Below are 21,170 nucleotides of genomic sequence, written 5' to 3' on the forward strand. Positions count from 1 at the left end.
GGGACATCAGGGGGGTCAATTGACGACTGGCACCCCTCCTACATTGGGAGGCCATCCCCAGCAGAGCCTCCGCCGTCTTCCTGCTCCAGCGTCGGATGTCCTCCCACCTCTTCCGGCAGTGGGTGCCCCGTCTGTTGTGGACCCCCAGGGTCCGGACGTCCTTGGCGATGGCACGCCAAATAGCGATTTTCTGGTGGGCGCTGACCTATGTGACATGTACAGGGGGAGAAAAAAAATCATCACCTTCTGCATGCTTGATGTGAGTGGCCCCCCATCCCCACCCTTGCCATGTGGCCAATGCTCTCATCCGTCGTCTGATGCATGCCTCAATCGCTCCCCTCCCCACCATCTTTCATCCACCCGACTCAACCCAGGCATTGCCCACAAAGCATGGTCCCAGTGTACTTACCTGTTGGTCTGGAGGACCGTAGAGTAGCGCATACTGGGGGAGGACCCCATCCACGAGTTTCTCCAATTCTTCAGAAGTGAAAGCAGGTGCCCTTTCCCCACTCGCAGCAGCCATTGTCTCTTCCAGACCGAGGTCACAGCAGCACTTGCAGTGTAGGTCCTCTCCTGTGGAAGATCAGGTATCGAGTGATTAAGTAGATAGAAAATGGCGGTCACGCCCGCGGCAGTGCGTACCGCGGCGGTGCGTACCGCGACCGCCGGCGCACATCGTCATTGGCTCGTGAAACCCATAGGGTTCTATGTTAACCAATGCGGCTTTGCGCCGCGGTCTTCGACCGCCTACCGCCACGGTGTGCCACGCCAGCGCATTGACCTCACATCCCATTGTCACACTTCACAGGTCAGGCAGCCGCCATTTCAAGGGCCCACATGGCCTAATTTCTACTGCGTCACACATACCTAGGCCTTTCCTCAACACTCATACAAACCATTCAATGCATAGTGAATCGTGTTGTGTGCAAGCTGTGGGAACGTACCTGTGGGTTGATTGACTCTGTGCTCGCTGTTGTCCTTCCTAGGCACCGTCCGCTGGGCAATGCGAGGAGATGGAGGAATCTTCCCGTGTACAAACCGCTGGTGGACCTGTCGACAATGGAGGAATGACATGTCATTCTGACATACAGGCTTGACCGAGCCACTATACATGAACTGTGTGCCCAGCTGGAGGCAGACCTGATGTCACCCATCCGCCAACCCACAGGGATCCCCCCTCTAGTGCAGGTGCTGTCAGTACTCCATTTCTTAGCAAGTGTGTCATTTCAAACAACAGTGGCAATATCATCAGGGATGTCTCAACCTATGTTTTCCAAGGTGTTGTCCAGAGTTTTGTCTGCCCTGCTGAAACACATGCGGAGCTACATCGTTTTCCCTGAGGTGGGGGATTTGCCTACAGTGAAGGGTGATTTCTATGCCCTTGGACATATCTCCAACATCATTAGTGCCATTGATGGGACACATGTTGCTTTGGTCCCCCCCAGCAGGAGTGAACAGGTGTACAGGAACAGGAAAAGTTATCATTTGATGGATGTACAGATGGTCTGTTTGGCAGACCAGTACATCTCCCATGTTAATGCCAAGTTCCCTGGGTCAGTGCATGACGCGTACATCATGCGGAATAGCAGCATCCCTTACGTGATGGGTCAACTCCAGGGGCACCGGGTGTGGCTATTAGGGGACTCTGGTTACCCCAACCTGTCCTGGCTACTGACCCCAGTGAGGAATCCCAGGACCAGGGCAGAGGAACGCTACAATGAGGCCCATGGGCGGACTAGGAGGGTGATCGAACGCACCTTTGGCCTCCTGAGGGCCAGGTTCAGGTGCCTCCATATGACAGGTGGATCCCTAATGTACTCACCAAAGAAGGTGTGCCAGATCATCATGGCCTGCTGTATGCTTCACAACCTGGCTTTGCGCCGCCAGGTGCCTTTTCTGCAGGAGGATGGTCCAGATGGTGGTGTTGTAGCAGCTGTGGAGCCTGTGGAGAGTGAAGAAGAGGAAGCCGAAGAGGACGACATAGACAACAGGAACACAGTAATAGAGCAATATTTTCAGTGACACACAGGTAAGAGTACACACCGGCATATTACATTTACTTAAAGACTCCTACCTCTCTACTGTCTGACTTTTTCCCCCAGTGTATGGTAACTGTGTTGTGACTTTCCCTTCCGTTTTCTGAGCTGTGGGCCCCACTGCGTGACATCTGCTTTGTTTCCCCATGGACTACAGCTGTGTGACAGCGGTTAGTTGGCATCACAATGTGAATAACAATTTTGGCACTGTCATGTCTAATACATTTGTTAAAATCACAGACAGACTCCAGATTGTTTATGTGCAATAAGTGTGTTTATTCAAGTGCTCTAATTTGGATGGGTGGTTGCATATCGGTGAGGGGTGATGGTGGAGGATTGTCCATGGCAGAGTCCAGACTATCAGTATCACAGGTGCATTGTCCAAATGCCTGTGGGAAGTGGAGCAGGGGCAGTTTAAGGTTGGACAGGGTGACAATGTGGGACAGTGGGATGACAATCAGGGCGGTATCCTTTGCTGGCGGGGGTCTTGACATGTTACTCTGTCTTGTTCCTGGATCTCAGGGCCCGCTTGCGGGGTGGTTCTCCTTCTGCAGGGGGTGGGGTTCCGGTGGCCTGTTGGTCTTGTGTCGGGGCCTCCTGTCCACTAGGACCAGCGGAGGTGGTAGCCAGTTCTTGGTCCATGCTAGTGTCAGGGGCCCTTTGAGATGCCACAGTGGTCCGCAATGTGGTGATTAACTCATTCAGGGCCACTACGATGGTACCCATGGCGGAACTGATGTTTCTTAGTTCCTCCCTGAACCCCATATACTGTTGCTCCTGCAGAAGCTGGATTTCCTGAAACCTGGCCAGGACCGTCGCCATCGTCTCCTGGGAGCGGTGGTATGCTCCCATGATGGAGGAGAGGGCCTCGTGGAGAGTGGGTTCCCTTGGCCTGTCCCCCCCGTCGCACAGCAGCCCTCCCAGTTCCCCTGTTTCCCTGGCCCTCCGTCCCCTGGACCGTGTGCCCACTACCACTGCCCCCAGGTCCCTGTTGTTGTTGGGGTGGTGGGTTAGCCTGGGTTCCCTGTAGTGGTTGACACACCGCTGATTGACGTGTCCTGGGGACAGAGGTATGGGCCCGCTGGGTGGGTGCTGTGCTGGTGTTCCCAGAGGGGGGAAGGTCTGCTGTGGCCTGTGGCTGTCTGAGGGGAACCGACTGTCCCGAGGTCCCCGATGGACCGGGCTGGTCATCTAGATCCAGGGAGACAGAGCTGCTGTCATCACTGTGGGCCTCTTCTGGGGGTGGAGTGGACATTTGTGGACCCTCCTGCGCTGTGACCTGGCGTTCGGGTCCTGCAGGGGTATAAAAGTGTGGTTATTGCTTCTGTGTGTGCCAATGGCGTGCAATGGGTGGGTGCCCGTGTACCCCAGTGCTGGCATTCCTTTGTGGGGGCTGTTATGACGGATGTTTTTGGGGGGGGGGGGGGGGGTTGATGGGTATGTGCATTGGGCATGCTTTGGTGATGGGTGTCCATGCTTTGGGGCCGCATGCAGGGCTAAGTTTTGGGATGGGTGAGTTGTGATGGTGAGACATTTGCAAGGGGTAGTTGTGATGGGGGTGAGGGTGAGGGTGGGGGTATGAGTTGGCATGCAGGTGGGGTGGGGGGCATGAAGTAGCGAAGATGAGACTTACCAGAGTCCATTCCTCCACCGACTCCTGCGAGGCCCTCAGGATGCAGGATGTTCAAGACTTGCTCCTCCCATGTTGTAAATTCTGGGGGAGGAGGTGGGGGTCCGCCGCCAGTCCGCTGTACCGCGATGTTGTGCCTTGATACCATGGAACGCACCTTCCCCCGTAGGTCGTTCCACCGCTTCCTGATGTCGTCCCTATTTCTTGGGTGCTGTCCCACAGCGTTGACCCTGTCGACTATTCTGCTCCATAGCTCCATCTTCCTGGCAATGGTGGTGTGCTGCACCTGTGTCCCGAACAGCTGGGGCTCTACTCGTACGATTTCCTCCACCATGACCCTGAGTTCAGCATCTGAGAACCTGGGGTGTCTTTAGGTGCCATGGGGTGGTGTGGATGATGTGTGGGGTGGAGTGTCTAGTGATAGGTGGGGTGCTATTTAGTGGTGTGTTGTGTGAGGTGCGTGGATGTTCTGTGGGTATTGGTATTGTGTGCCTGTGGATGCTTGGTAGTTGACTGTGGTGTCTCTCTCTGGCCTTCTCTCAGAATTTCTGGTCGTAGGGGTTTGTGGGTGATGTGGGTGTGTGTTTTATATTGTATTGGGTGTGTGGGAGTGGTGTGTGTATGTGTATCAGGTGTGTGTATTTCGAATTGGCCAATGTGGTAGTGTTTTGTACGAGTATGTGTATTTCGACCGCGGCGGTGTGTACCGCCAATAGAATACCGCAGTTGAAAGACAGCCGCGTGGATTCGTGTGTCGTAATGGCACTGGCGTATTTCTGTTGGCGTGACGGGGGAGGTTTGGTCATCGCCAGTTTATCGCTGACCTTTGGTGTGGCGGACTTTTGTGGATGTCGGTATTTTGGCGGTTTGCCTGTTGTGGGTCAGAATGACCGTGGCGGTTTACCGCGACCGCGGCGGTGTTATGGCGGTCTTCTGTCTGGCGGTAAGCGCCTTTTACCGCCGAGGTTGGAATGACCGCCATAATCTTAGTTTTCTCCGGGTTCACAGAGTAACCAGACACCCTACCAAAATCCTCTAACCGTTGCGTGATTCTGGGAAGAGCTTGGGTCAGGTCACTGGTATAAATCATAAGATCATCAGCATATAAGGCAACCTTCTTTACCCAGCCCTTACTTTGGTAAGAAGAATCTGTTTATCAGCCCTGATTGTTGCGGCCAACGGCTCAATATATAGATTAAAAAGAAGAGGGGACAATGGACAGCCCTGACGAGTCCCTCTCCCAATCCTAAATCTCCGAGATAGCTTGTCATTAACCAAAATGCTAGCGGTCAGGCATTTATAAATAGCCTGAATTGCTCTAACAAATTTTGGCCAAATCTTATACACCTCCATGACAGACTGTAAGAAGGACCAGTTAACCTAGTCAAAAGCCTTGGCAGCATCGAAGGTAAGAACTGTTAGTGGAGCCCCCTCTTGAGTTGCCATTTCTACTGCACCTAATAAATCATGGGTAAGTTCATGCAATTGTCTACACTTAATAAAACCCTTCTGATCTTCATGAATCAACCTACTAATCGGTTCATGAAGACTTTTAGACAAAATATAGGTATAGTCTGAATTCAACAAAGATATGGGCCGATATGAACTGCATTGTACCGGGTCTTTCCCTGGTTTTAAAAGGATACTAATTACGGCCTCATCCCAGGCCTTTGGCATATCTACACCTTCCTGCAGAAGAAGATTAAACAACTCCACTAAAATGGGCAAGAGGTCTTCACATAACACACAATACAATTCATTAGGCAAACCATCCGGGCACGAGGCCTTCCCCTTTTTAAAATTTTTTATTGCTGCCTCCACCTCCCCCTGATCTATCCTCCTCTCCAGCTGTAGCTGATCAGTGACATCTAGCTGGGGAAGATGAATCTCCTCCAAAAAATCTCTGGCCACCTCTTCTGAAATCTTAAAATCATCAGTATAAAGATTCTGGAAAAAGGCTGTGAAAGCCTCATCAATCTCAGCTTCGCCTGTACATAAGAATCCGGTAATCTCTGATTTAATTAACAAAACATAATTCCTAGAACGGTCTGTTTTAGTTTTCCACGCTAGAAGCCTACCACAGCCTTCCCCATATTCGTAATGAGCATACCGGCTACTGTCCCATCTCCTTCTATTTTTCCTCTCAAGGAATAAATGTAGGTCTATTTTAGCAGATTTTAACTTGGTTTCCAAGGTAACTAACTGACTCTCCTCATGTTGATGGATATTAAAGATTGCTTCCTGCAAGGAGGCTATCTGAGATTCAAAACATTTTAGCTGTTTTCTCTCTTCCCTATATTTATAGGTAGCCAAATCCACAAGCCTTCCTCTAATAAATGCTTTGTATGCATCCCACATCGTCTGTAAAGTGGTAGAACCATAGTTGAATTAAAAAAACTATTTTGTGTCCAGCCTCAGACCATCGACTATCAGTTCATCCAGAAAAAGAGCTTGGTTAACTGTCCACCTGGGAATAGATGACTGAATATTAAGAGAGACATGCAACTTTACTGCAGAATGGTCCGAAAGGTGAGCCGGAGCATGGCCTACATAGTTCACCATTTCACCTAGATTATTCTGTATAAAAAATAAATCTATCCTAGACCGGTGGCCGTACTTTTTATTGTCAAATGTAAACCTTGAACCCTCACCCCCTTTCCAGAGCCAAATATCTGTCAAGCCAAGGTCTACCATTGCTTGTTTTATTCAAGACTGAGTTTTAGGGGAGTTCACCGTCGGTCTGGAAGTAGACTTATCTAACATAGGATCCAGTAAAACATTAAAATCCCCACCTATTACAATTGGGTATTTTGCTACCAATAAATGACTGTACAATTCCTGAAAAGGTGGTAAGTCATCCACATTAGGTCCATAATAACCAACTATTGTAAGCCAAACCCCGTGCAGGCCCACTTCTGCAATCAACCACCTACCTTTGGGATCCCTTACGACATTTGCTACAATCGCCTTCAAAGATTTCTTAATAAGGATTGCCACACCTTTAACAGCGCATGATTGACTTGTGCTCGCGTTGAAACACACCCAATTCAAATGCTTAAGGGTTTTATTCCACTCTGACTGTAATAAGTGGGTCTCCTGTAAGATAATCACCTCCTCATCTATCCCTCTTAAAAATTCCAAAATGTTCCTCCTTCTCCCTTTGATCCGTAAACCATTAACAATCCATGAAAGAAATTTCAACAAGATCTTCTTATGACTAGCCATTGTCCATAAAGATAGAAAAAGAGGGAAAAGAACCCAAAATCTAAATACACTATCAGACCCTTAACTAAACCACCTGTAACGTTCCTGAGGACACTTGTGTGTACATTTTTTATTTTTATCCCCATGCTCCCCCATCTAGTGTTAAAAAACCCCCACCCAATATCAAAAATCAACCAAATCTCTCCCCCTCCCGTGGGAACCCTCCCTACTATTCTGACAAGGTGCATATTACAACCCATCTGAGCTCACTTCCGGACAACTATTTCCTATAAAAAGGTTCCATCAATGTGATACCTTAATCTTCTCGATTAAGCCCCGAACTTCAACAGGGTCCCTAATATTGTACATTCTATTGTTCCACATGATCCTTAGAGACGCCGGGAACCTCATCTGAACTGTAGCACCAAAAGATCTAAACTCCTGCATGAAATTACCCAATTCCCACTGTCTATCTGATGTTGCCTTAGAGACATCCGATCGTATCCGAAAAGACCAATCCCCCTTGGAAAAACTGCCCGCCTGTACTGCCATTTGATAAATTTTGTTTGACCAATGACTTTGTGTTTCACCACTGCGCATATTAGTTGCTCAATGTTCACCAGTAGCACATTGTATGTTTTGTTCAGTTGAGCCGCCTATTGGCTTTGACATGGCATTAGCCATTACTTTCTGTATCCAGTTTCGCCGCCTATTGGCTTTGACATTGCATTAGCAATTATATTCTGTATTCTGCCTATTGGCTTTGACATGCTGTATCCAGTTTAGCCGCCTATTGGCTTTGACATGCTATTAGATATTCTGCCTATTGGCTTTGACATGATATTATATATTGCATTTTGTATTCAGCTCAGTTGCCTATTGGCTTTGACATGATATTATACATTGCATTTTGTATTCAGCTTAACTGCCTATTGGCTTTGACATGATATTATACATTGCATTTTGTATTCAGCTCAGCTGCCTATAGGCTTTGATATGACATTAGACATTGCATTTGATATTTAGGTTAGCTGCCTATTGCCTTTAACGTGGAGTTAGACATAGCAGTTGAGAATCCAAGCTGTATTTTTCCAAGCTGTGTTTTTGCACAAGATGAACCAAGATGTTTTTCTCACAGTAGACTAGACCTGATAAGAGAGGGTACACTGGTTGTTTTTCTCCGCTTGAGCTTGGGAAGAGGAGTAGTCTCGGAGACCTGGCCAGTCTCCAAAGGCTAGCTCAGTTTTCCCGAGTCTGAGAGGAGGGGGCACACCTTTGTAACGAATGTCACAGGCTGCAGAGATTCAGATTCGAATCTGCCTGACTTCGTGCTGGAACTAGGCGCCAGTTGCCAGCATCCCGTGTGGGTAGATGAATCTCTTTCTCGCAGCTGACAGGGAGTCATCAGCTTGCAGACCCTAGAAAGATGAAGCTGTAAATAGTTTCCCACACGGTGAAGTATTTGTTTTGCTTTGCATTCAATATCTTATAAATATAACCTGCTGTGTATATTGCAAACTGTGCATTAACGTGTGCTTGAAAGCTAATAATTCGTCATTCATAAAAATTGTGGTTGGGGAAGAATTAACAACAATAAAAGTCTTCTTTGACCTCAGAAGTGCATTTCTGGTGTGTTATGTTAGTGCTTAAAACTAGATAAAAGCAAAAGCACTACACCGCCTTAAGAGCTTCAGAGAGGATTTTCTCTTTCACAGAGTAGGTTCCAAAATGAATAAGTATTTTCCTGGGCACTTTCCTGTCAGATTTCCTTCTAGAGGGATCTCTATGAATTCTTTGGATGTCCTCTTCCAGCTTTAAATGCGCCATAGACAGAAAGAACTCTCTAATCAAAAGAATTATGTAGCCCTTAATATCATCACCTTCCACCCCTTCAAGAACATTCAACAACCTAATATTGTTCCTCCGCAAGTTATTTTCCAATGATTCCAACTTCTCCTGGATAGCTTTTTCTTTAAGTGTCAGTTTAGAAATGTCATTAGAGTTAGTAAGTAATCGTTCCTCTTGTTCTGCAACCACTGCCTCCAACCTGCCCATTCTCTCAGTTAGCACATTCAATTTGCTCTCTAGTGCGTTACAAGATTCCCTTATTTTCCCTTGATTATGCTCGGACACCTCAAATTTTTCTCTAATCTCTTCAGTTAGTGAGATCAAGAGGTTCTGAACAACAAGACCTTGTGGAAGTAAATAAGCCACTGGTGATTCAGATAACGAGGGATTAGATGCCTCTACCTGCTTCTCAGATTGATCTTGATCGACCTCTTTGTCGTAGTCTTGTTGTCACGTACTGCGCTGGACTTCTCACCTCTGGGTTTTGGATTGGCGAATACACCAAGTCTTCTACAGGTCCTGGATACTCCCAGATAAGGGCGACCCCTTCTAGTAGCCACGGTGCCGCTTGACAGGCTACGCCAAAGCAGACCGTACCCTCCAGAAGGAGTCCCAGAGGGAAAAAACCCCAACACTTGGGGAAAAAACCTCTAACAGGAACTCCTGAAGGAAAACAAGAAAAAACAGGACTTGACAACAGGAAACAAAAATAGGGAAAATCCAGGGTAAAAGGCAGGAAAAAAGGAACAGGCAAAAATATCCCAAGGCAAAAGCAGGAACAAAGAACAGGCAAAAATCTCCCAAGGCAAAAGCAGGAACAAAGAACAGGCAAAAATCTCCCAAGGCAAAAAGCAGGAACAAAGAACAGGAGCGAACAGCACAACCAGAAGGAAGTGTTTGCAACGCAAGGAGGAACAAGACTGACTGACTTATATACTGAGAAAAGGGAAGTGACATCACAGGAAAAGGAAGTAACACCATCTTGGATTGGGAAAAGCCCATAGACCAGTATAGGAAAAAGAAAGTAGTATAAAAGAAAAACAGAGCATGCTGGGACAAAAACACGAAGAAGACAAGATGGACACAACATGGATAGAGACAGGCAAAAGGACCAACAAAAAACCCACCACCAACAACAACAGAAGAAAAAAGGCTACAAGTAAGTGCAGCGCGACCGGGAACGAAATATATGCTTCCCAGAAAGCATAGTAAAAAAACGCGGGGAACAGCGCTCCAAATATCGGTAGCGCGTTCCACCCGCGAGGACAGAAAGAGAAGCCTCGTCAGAGCGCGGTGTTACACTTGTCCCCTTGTTACTAAGTTCTCAGGGAGGGAAGCACGGAGAAGGGGGGGGGGGTTCTCCAAAATTTTTAAAGTCTGCATTTCCGTGTCTTTAGGACATTTTTTCAAAAAAGGTAGAAGTGGAGAATCAGGCCTACACCCCTCTAGTAACTGAGCTTGCGGCTATGAGGGGGCCCCCTTACCTTCATGCGCGCTTTGCGGCAGCTGAACGAATGCAAGCGGAGGGCCTCTAAAAGTTGCCCGAGCACTCAGCTTTGCCGGCGTCATGTAAAAACAATCCTCCACCCCGGCCACTTGGTACAAATTACAGCGTCTAGGGGGATCCTTTTTGCCTCACAAAACGCCAAGGATACTGATAGCGCGTGGGCCGCGGGGGCTGCAACGGATGAGGCAGCGTCTCCCGCGGTGCACACTGCAGGAAGCCTCCGCCCACACTGCTAAACTCAAGATGCCAACCGTACGCGTCTCCAGCCCTGCTTCGTACAGGGGCACCAAAGCAGAGGGAAAATACCTCAAATTCCACTCCAAAAGCTAAGTTTGTGCACTGTGTAATCACATCATGCCTCCGGTCATCGTCCGGAACAATGAGTTCCCGACTGCTGAACTCAAGCGGCCGCCATGTTCCCCAGCGGTCTCCCGCCTCAACATAGATTACATTTGTGCTTTTGCAATTGGTGTGGCTAAGCAGTTCAAATTTTCAGTTTCCATACTTAAACTCCTTGGTGTCCATGCATAACTTACATGCTTTTCAGCTGCCACATTTATAATGACCTAACAAAGGTGGGAGACTCCAGAGGGAATGGATCATAGGCTCTTTGGAAGAAGGAAGAAAGTATCTGACAACATGATGTCCTACCCCTCTTAAAGGCCGAGGGTAGCTAGATGTTTATGGCAAGTTCATCTTTGGCCATATTCCAATACTTGTTGATGACCTTTTTATTGCATTACTTGCAATGCAGAATGTGGTAACACATACCAAATGATGTTTATTGTTTGTAGGTGTTTTGAGGACAACTGAAGAATTCCTAGGGCAAAACCAAGCTCTTTTTCTAGATCTTTTCAATAATCCTTTAAGATACTCCTGTTTGCACAATCTGTTGATCAAGTTATCTGATTCAAGGAAATAGTCTTATTTTCCAGCACAGTTGTGTCTTATTCTTTACAAAAACACCCACAAGGGAGACTGTCCCACAGGCTCTGTGTGGGATGATTGGAGTACCCTAAACGTGTTACATTCCATGGTAATTAGCGGTGTATAATGTATGTGCTTGACGGTTATGTCTGCAAAATTCAGCTCCCTGTTACTGCAAGTCTTAGTGAAATGTATGTCCCGTGACAGTCCGTTTAGCCAGTCCAAAAAGGAACTAAGTGTTGTGTAATTACCAGCCCAAATCATTAGAATGCTGTTCCATGGCAGTAACTTACATCATGGAAAGGTCAAGCCGAGGCCTTCTTGTGTATTCCGATGTCACTTGGAAGTTCCCACTGAAAAGCATTGGGTTATTTGCAGTTACCATCTATAATTCTATTAATTAAATTTAGGTCATATGTTACATAAGCAAAGAATAATTTCTTTATATCACGGATGTTGTGGAACAGACACCAGCCCAGTCATAAACCATCGCAGATAGAGCCATGCTTATATACATTAATAATATAACCTTCTATTTTGTATGTGGGCAAATTCACTACAACACCTACACAGCTTCTGCTTAGATTACATTACTTAAATTTAAGGTACTTCTGGGGCGTGGCTTTGGGCGTCAAGATGGCGGTCGCACTCTGAGAGTGCTCTGGACCCCTCCGTCATCCGCCTCAAGAAGCGACTGCCACAACACCCTAAAAATCACCCTGGGTGCTCCCACGGGCTCCGGAACTCTCGGCAACCCTCTGGGGCCAGCGGCGGTGCGCTCCGAACCGCGGGCGCTGAACGCGACCGGAGCGACAGAGACAAAGTGAAAACCAAGATGGCGGATCGGCTCGCGGCGCCCTGCTGGGCCCGAGGCTGAGGACTGGCTTGCCGGCGCGGGCAGAGCTGCTGCGTGTGGCTCGGAGGGCGCTGGGGCCGGGACTGAGCCCCCCACGCGGAGGAGCGGTGCAGACGAGGCGAGCACCGTGAATCGGGCAGCTACAAATGCCGTGAGGACTGCCTGGGCCAGGCTCTGACATCCGAGCCCCCCAGGCTCGAAAACAACACTTCCGGCGAGTGGGAACCTCCCGGCGCCCCGTGAGTCAAGTAGGCGCGGGCCTGGGAGAGAAGCGCTCCGCTCCAGTGGGGATTCCCTCGTTTGAACTGCGGCAGAGGCGAGCAGGCGCTAGGGGTGAAACGGGCGGCGGCCCCCCCGGTGGACCTCCGGGCCCGGGGACACGGCGCTGAGGGGGCTCCCCCCCCCGGAAGAGAGGCCACTGAGCAAAACAAATCATTGACGGGCCCAGGTGGAACAGTAGGCAAGGCGATGATTCCAGTCCCCCTTCTGTCAAAGAGACCACACACAAAATGTTAATAAGCAAGGTCCCCATGAACGTCGATGCTAAATGCTGGGGAATGACTCCTCTGAATACTTGAGCTTATCGTTAATATACCAGCCAACCTGGCCAAAGCGACAGGCGGATGAGGGACAGGAGCAACCATAGGGAGAATTAAGAGAAACTCCATGTTCTGAGTTAGTGGGCTAACGACTGCAGGAAGCCGGGAAGGAAACTGAGATGAAGACCACACGTATGACCTAAAGGATATCACTCCCGCAAACTCCCCCCTGTGAATGCGCTAAGGGTGCAGAACCTAGACGAGGCAGCGGTAAAAGCCGGAGAGGCCACCTCCAACCCCCTGAGACAAAATGGGGAAAGACAGAACGAACAAACAACTCCCTCCCTCCCAGCAGCAAAAGATCGACCAATTTACAACACCAGCAGGCCCTAAGGGAGAAGGGGAGACAGCCACTGGAGGCCCAGCACTAGATGGAGTAAGTGCTATTCTCCAAGCCATTCAATCATCGCAGTCAGCCGTGGAGACCAAAATTGGGGAAGTGCGTGAGGATGTGGGCCTCATCAGGCAAAACCTCAGAAATGCGGTGAGTCGAATCACTGAAGTAGAGGGCCGAGTTTCCCAAACCGAAGACGAATTAGCTGATCTTCGAACTAAAGTGGCCCAGCTACAAACACGAACATCCGAGCTACACCGCCGCGCAGAGGATGCAGAAAATCGATCGCAACGTAACAACCTACGCCTTGTCGGATTTCCTGAGGGAGTAGAAGGAGATAAAGCTTCGGACTTCTTGGAGCATTGGATTAGGACCTGGATGCCAGACCAAACTCTTTCGCCCTGGTTTGCGGTGGAGCGCGCCCATAGAGCCCTGGCCCCGCGTCCCCCACCGGGCGGCCCCCGGCGCCCGATGATTGCACACATCCTCAACTTCAGAGATCGGGACAACATCCTTAAAGAAGCAAGACGCTCGGGGATCTTCAATGGGAAAATCACAGAATTTTTATATTCCCAGACTACACCCGGGAGGTCCAGATCCGTTGGCGCTCATACGAACAGGTTAAACAAAAACTTAGAGCCATGCAACTTTCATACATGCTCTTATTCCCTGCGAAACTCAAAGTCATCATGGCGGGCAAGGCACACTTCTTCGAATCCCCGGAGGAGGCATGGGACTGGCTCACTGAGGAGGGCTTAGGGGCCCGCAAGAGACTTACAAAACGAGAGGGGGTATCCTCCCACGACGATCCTCTGCCTACCGGGGGGCCCCGGAGGAGCCGTAAACGTACTAGATCCCGGAAGGGAAGGAAAAATGACCTAGACGCCTCCGTGGAAGAAGGAGCGGCTGGGGGGCCCGACCCCCGAGGGGAAGGAACACCCGGCGAGCCCCTGGAGTCACGGGACCGGGCGCGGGCTGGAGACGATGACCGCTTGAGCCTATCTCCGGTGCTCGGTTGAGATGCCGCGCGAAGCTCCGATGGAAGTGCCGGGGAGAACCAGAGGGTCCGGGTCGCCCCGTGGGGCCCCCCCTTCGAGGGGCTCCGCCGGTGATCCGACTCCTCCCCTCTCTGAGGTTTGCCAAATCTGGCCTGACTTCTTGTGAACAATTGTAAGAGATCCGACTAAATGGAGGGGTCCATCACTCCACTCCTATGACAGCCTCATTGGCTGTTTTGTTCAGGTTGGGGACTAGGGCGACAGATGCTTCCAGGGAGGGAGTATGGGGTGGGGGGTGGTTGGGGGGTAAGAAGTTTGAGTTGGGAATAGATAGCTACAGTTTGTTGACTGGTTTTCACAACTTTAGTAGTGCACTGTTCCGGTTAGAATAGTCATTCCTTTGTCCGCTGGCATACACCCGACAACGTAAGACTCCCGCACAGTCCACGCAGGGTCCTCCTAGACACAAATCATCTCCTGGAATGTGAACGGTCTATTAGACAAGATCAAGAGATCCGCAGTAATCAATACTCTCCGTAGGTACTCCCCCTCAGTGGTCCTACTGCAAGAAACCCACCTTCTGGAAACCAAATGCCCTATGCTTGCACGAGGAGGATTCGATCGAGTTTACCACGCAGGCTTCTCCAGAGGCTCCAGAGGTGTGGCCATCCTGCTCCACCGCTCGCTGCCTATGGTGATCACATATACGTTGTCTGACCCGCAGGGCAGATTTGTAGTTGTCTCGGGGCTGCTTCGCGGCTCACCCCTAAATCTCATATGCGTATATGCCCCCCCCGGCAGGACTCAACGCCTTTTTACTCTCATTCCGCCAGGTAATAGCGAGACACCCCCAGGGAACCACGTTGATAGGAGGAGACTTTAACGCAGTCCTAGACCCCAGACTAGATGTATCCGGAGACATTACTGTGGGCAGGTCCTCCCGAGCCACGAACCTTAACGACTGGGCTGAAAGCCTTGGCCTGTGTGAAGTGTGGAGAACCTGGCACCCCAGAGAACGTCAATATACACACACATCGGCCGCTCACCGGGCACACTCTAGAATTGATCTGGTATTCATGCCGGCCCTTGACGTCACCGGCATCACGGGTGCAGAGATACTGGCCGAGGGTTGTCGGACCACGCACCGGTACGAATCCGGCTGGGCGGAGTGGATCCCACTAGGCGCCCAGTGTGGCGTCTGAACGCATGGTTCTTGCAAGACAATGATTATACTCTTGAACTTAGGGAACACCTCACACAATATTTTGAACTAAACGAAGGAACGGTGCAGTCCCCGGGCACGTTATGGGCCGCCTGTAAGGCTACCCTGAGAGGGCAAGCTAAATGCCTCATACGGGCGCGTGAGCGTGCTCGCGATTCACATGTGACCGAGTTGGAAACTGAAGCACTAAAGCTGGAGCACCAACAAACAACCTCCTCTGAGGCCTCTACAATGAGACAACTGATCAGAGTTCGGGACGAAATCAAGCACTAAGTACTAGAGTCAGCAAAACACATGTGGAGGGCATCATCCGCACGAATATACGTTTGGGGAGACAAAAATGGGAAGCTCCTCCATTGGCTGGCCACCCGGACCCTAGTTAACAGAACAATTCCCGAAATCAGGGATGACTCAGGTACCCTCTCTAAGACACCTTTTGAGATTGCCCAGAGCTTCGCTTCCTACTATGTACACCTCTACACAGAACACTCTCGGCCCACTATGGAAAAAGAATCCCCCCTTCTGAATGACATAACTCTCGCCAGGGTTTCCCAGAAGACCAAGGCAAGGATGGATGAGGCAATCAGCATTATTGAAATAACTAACGCGATCGCCAGCCTTGCCACAGGCAAGACTCCAGGGCCAGATGGATTCCCAGCGGAAATATACAAGAAATGTAGCGATATTCTTGCTCCATACCTACTTAAAATGTATGAGGATACTGAGCAGAGGGGTCACTTCCCTCCCGGGATTGACCTAGCTACAATCGCAGTGATCCCTAAAACCCAACCTCCGTCACAAAACTGCTCGGCATACCGGCCCATTTCACTCCTTAATATTGAGATCAAAGTACTGGCCTCAATCCTAGCCTCTAGACTAAAAGACACAATGCCCACCCTGATACACCCTGATCAATGCGGCTTCATGCCTGCCCGTAGCACTAGGCACTGCATTAGACGGTTACATCTGGCTCTGGCACACAGAGGGACCCTGACACACACCCCACTGGCGTTGCTTTTACTTGACTTCGAAAAAAAGCATTTGATACAGTGGATTGGTCCTACCTTAAACAAGTGTTAATAAAAAACGGATTTGGACCCAGATTCTGGGGCCTGGTGGGACTACTCTACTCTAACCCAACGGCCCATGTCCAGGTAAATGGAGTAGTCTCAGACACATTCCCTATTAGCTGAGGCACTAGACAGGGCTGTCCATTATCCCCCTTGCTCTTTGCGCTAACGATAGAACTCTTGGCAAAACTGCTACGAGAAGACCCTCTGATAGGGGGCTGGCCGTGGCCGATGTGCCCAGAGGACCGAGTGGCGCTATACGCGGACGATGTCCTGTTATACATCTCTAACCCGGCCAAGAGTGGCCCACGCATTCTGAAAATTCTAAATCTTTTTTCGGAGGCTTCAGGACTGACTCTGAACCCCAATAAATCCCTGCTGGTTCCCCTCCATCAGTCACGCGACTGTGTGGACTGGCAGCAAAACATACCGGTGCGGAGGAATAGCTTCAAATACCTAGGGGTACATGTTTCAACGCTCCCTCAATTAACGTGGGAGCTCAATATTACTCCACTAACCAAAAAAATCAAAAACGATCTCCAACGTTGGAGGGACCTCCCCCTCAACATACTTGGTAGAATCGCTCTCTATAAAATGATTGTCCTTCCCAGGCTACTCTATCTCCTCCAGAACTTCCCACATCCTATCCCCATGAAATGGTTTAAAGATATGGACTTGCTAGCTCGCCAGTTCCTGTGGAGCGGTGCCCGGCCCCGTCTGTCGCTTACAACTTGCCAGAGAGATGTCTATGAAGGGGGTCTGGGAATGTCCAACATTCACTACTACCACCTGGCTGCGCAGCTGTTAGTGATTAATGACTGGATGGGGGGGGATGGACAGATCCGGCATACCGGCTGGAACTCCAGACACTGAGTTATACTAGGATTTTTTATGCCCTGTACGGTGGCCCGATTTCGCGAGGGGTCCCGGAGGTGACCGGGGTGGTACTACAGGGATGGCGGACGGCCCAGAAGGTGTCGGGATGGTGGGGGCGACTTACCCAACAGACTCCACTGTGGCATGGGACATACTTAAGAGAGGTAGCCGGCCTGGAGGGATTCCAGAAATGGGATAATATAGGTATCTCCACACTGGGAGATGTATGGGAGAGCTCACGCATGCGCTCCTTTGAGAGCCTGCAGGCAACCTATTCGCTAAACAAGACACAATTCCATAAATATCTCCAGGTCCGTCACGCCCTACTGACGCAGATACAGACAGGAGATAGCATTCCCGAGAGTAGCCCTATGGAGAGAAGGGCATTGATGGGGAACTTGGGTAAGGGAGGCATCTCCCAGATATATCGTACATTGATTACTGCCACTGCATGTTCCTTGGAGGGGCTGCGTCGGAAATGGGAGGGATGGGTGGGACCTCTGGAGGAGATGGACTGGAATGAAGCACTGGCAGGTCCTCATACCTTAACGATGACGACTCGTCTCCGACTAATACAGACCTACTATCTCCATGCAGTTTACCTTACACCCGCCAAATTATACCTCCGGCCTCCGACCCACAGATGACTGCCCCCGGTGTATGAGTCCAGATGCCGACTTTTTCCATATGGTGTGGGTGTGCCCAGTGATTAAAACATATTGGGGGGCTATATCGCGAGAGATCTTAACGGTCTTGCAGGTAGATACGGAGTTGACACCATTGATATTCCTACTAGGTATCATGGAGGACTCTGGGCTGAGAAGACCAGAACGAACCTTTCTAGGGGTGGCATGCCTAGTAGCCAAAAGAGACATCATGGCGGACTGGAAGGCCAATAAAGCACCAGCTCTGGCGAAGTGGAGACGGGGGTTGGACTGGTGTGCTCAATGTAAAAAGCTAGTATACGAGGCTAGGGGTTCCCCCGAAAAATATAACAAGATATGGGGAAAGTGGGAAGCCACAACAGATTACCCTGCCACCACAAACTGAATGACACACCAAAAGGGTGAGCCGGAACACACACCACCTTCCCTCTCTCCTATGTGGGACGAGTTACTTACGAAATACACCATCGTAGAGATGTACAATCTAAGCGCTTAGGGGTTGTCTGGGACATTGGGAATGACCACTGTTTAGTGCCCGTTGGCACCAATTCATCAATATGTATAACTGTTTTTTTTTTCCTTTTGCAAAATCAATAAAATTTCTTTATTAAAAAAAAACAATTAATGTACTTCTATATGCCACAGATAATGCTACTTTGTCATCGATTTTACTTTGGGATGAGGTTCCTTTAGTTAGCACTAGATAAAAAATAAGGAACAGTGAGTAGTGTTAGAAAATTACATTTCACTGACTTGATAAAAATAAGGAAGAGGGCGTAAAGTTAGAAGATTACATTTCTCTGACTAAAGGTAAAAACACTACCCCGACTTTTAGACACATGTCCTGACAGCATAACAAATGTGTTCCAGTTTGGAGAAACTGTACAATATACCAGCAAAAATTGGATAAATGCCTATTGAATTTATTTAGAATTGTTATATGCACTACCAAAAATAAACTTGCGATTAGTGATGGCGCCTTCATTTTTTAGTAAATTGTGGAATTTGCTCCCAAGCATATAACACTTAACATTTCTTCTGTTAAGGAACAGTTTATTTAAGTCGTACACAATGAAGATATGGTACCACTGAAGTTTATCAAAGAAAAAAGTCTGCAGCAGAACAATGTATGGAAAATGTTTCTTACCCAATAAGCATCTGTTCAAGGCATGTGGGGCTGTAGTTTCACATGCTCTGCACACTCCTGCCATCTAGTGTTGGGTCTGGAGTGTTGCAAATTGTTTTTCTTTGAAGAAACATTTTTGAGTCACGGATCGAGTGACTTCTCCTCGGTGATACTGTGCATGGGCATCGACTACTTTGTTAGATTGTTTTCTCTCAGCCGTCGGATTCGGACGTGTGTGTCTTTGATCAGTCTTTCACCTCGCTCTGGTTCAAAATCTTTCCTTCTGTCTTCTCTTTATCAACAGTATTGTTTCTTGATCACTTATTCCCATCTTTGTGTTCCTCTCCACTTGTCGGTCTGGGCACCGACCGCGTGCCTTCTGGGGTAACCTCACCCATTTCATCTCTACCTCACCATGCAGCACCGAAGAGTATGATAGACGCAGTTTCGCTTCTGTCCTTGGTGTTTCTCAAAATTCCCCCACACCAGTCAACATTGCCTTTGTCCAGTCTCAGGTCAAGCCAGCATCATATATTTGGTTGTACATAATTCTTTCAGTCGGGGTCTGAGATGAGGAGTGGCCCTGCCTATCTCAGTACAACATTCCAACCACAATTTCCCAGGTACAGAGGAAGAGGGGTAACTCAGAGTTTCAACCGTATGACATAATCCATCTGCGAAACATGGCAACAGGTACTCCAGCACTTAACATTCCATAGAATGGGTCATGGACCCTCATGGAACATAACACAGAAACTGTCATTCACAACGCTAGTTGGCTCCGGCCCTGGAAACATTTCAAATTTTAAAGTGTATTTCTTTCTTGTTTAGACTGTTGTGTTAAACCTTATCAATGTTTGCTGGGCGTTTGGAGCAAAGGAACCATTTGTATTCTAGAAGATCAATTAATATAGTATAGTGCTGCCTAAAATCACATCACATCACATTCTTACCTGAGCCCATAATTAGGAATGATGCCTGCATCCCCGCTTGCTGAAATTCTCCTACTTCTGTATCCAAAAGCCACGTACCAGCTTTTGAGGGTTTCATTTTTAAGGAGGCAAAGGCACCTTTACAAGAAGAAGAAAAAATAACTATGAGCAAAGGACACGAAATCGCTCCGTATTAAATCGTGTTAAGGCAATTCCCAAACTTAAAGGCGGATAGAATGGCCGTCCCTAGACCTATGAGGGGGACAGTGAAGGGACCTATTTGGGCTGTTAAGGGTTGTGGTAACTTTGAAGCACTCAAATTAATGTAGAGGAAAAATCATAAGTGGTGTAGTAAGGGTGCCAAACAAATAGAAAATAGGCCCCTTAGTCCATCGTTTGGAAGTGAAAAACAACTACAATTGGAGTGCACTGGGCCATCAAACCATGGGACCCGGTGACACCTCACTCGCTGCACTGTCAAAGAATCTCAATGCGGGTGACACAATAGGTGCACATCGGTTTAAAACAGGCTACTTTTATATTCAAAATGAGTATTTTTCTAGTAACAGCACGTACAAATATGTTTTTCTTGAAACATTGCCCATGTAGAGTTACTACGGAGCCGCATCAGTTACATGTAATAGAAGCAGAATCTGTGACCCTTAGCTTGTTGTCAGTCTGCACACTGAACAGAGAATATACCTGCAGAACGCCATGCTAAATATAACAATATATTTCTACCTTTTTTTCCCATGGAAATGCTGCAAATCATGTGTTTTCTATATAAAAACGAACTGTGCTCTGTTCTCGAGCAGGTAAAGCTTCAGGTCAGAACGTAAGAGGGCGTTAGTCTAGTTTATTTAGGCATAATGGAATGGAAAAGCGAATATTAAGAACAGGTGAAAATGTAGATTTGTATAGCACATTTACACATTACAACATATAATTTAGTGATGTGTCTCTTTTCGCTAGGTGGCAGCATAGGATAACAACATCCACATACAAAGTGTAATTGCCGTTATTTCAAAATTAGTTGGACTTATTGGATCTTTTGACAACACAGGGTCTGACATACTAACTATTTTGTAACCCCAAATCAAGCAATTCGCCCAATCAAGGGGTTTGCGACAGCAAAAGGGTTTTTTCAATGAATAAAAATCCTTTTGTAAGTCGGAAAAGTCCACCTCGCAATAGGGGCTTTGTGACTCACTGCGAGTGCGTGGGAGTGCTCAGTGGACACTACCCTGTCTTTCCAAACAGGAAACAACCCCAGCCCCCCACCAAAAAAAAAATCATTAAAAAAACCTCTTTCTTTAATGAATATGGGCAAGTTTTTTTTT

The 21,170-nt window shown here is 48.4% G+C and overlaps 1 protein-coding gene across 1 annotated transcript in view; it reads right to left on the reverse strand.

Annotated features, from left to right (window-relative positions):
• The window catches only part of F5 (coagulation factor V), a 728,300-nt gene that overhangs the window by 178,310 nt on the left and 528,820 nt on the right, over window positions 1-21,170 (reverse strand). Inside the window, exon 18 of the mRNA XM_069204171.1 lies at window positions 19,852-19,968. Within this exon, the coding sequence (XP_069060272.1) occupies window positions 19,852-19,968 (117 nt within the window). The remainder of the gene's footprint in view (window positions 1-19,851; window positions 19,969-21,170) is intronic.

Source organism: Pleurodeles waltl, chromosome 8 (genome assembly GCF_031143425.1).
Source record: "Pleurodeles waltl isolate 20211129_DDA chromosome 8, aPleWal1.hap1.20221129, whole genome shotgun sequence".
Classification (NCBI taxonomy): domain Eukaryota; kingdom Metazoa; phylum Chordata; class Amphibia; order Caudata; family Salamandridae; genus Pleurodeles; species Pleurodeles waltl.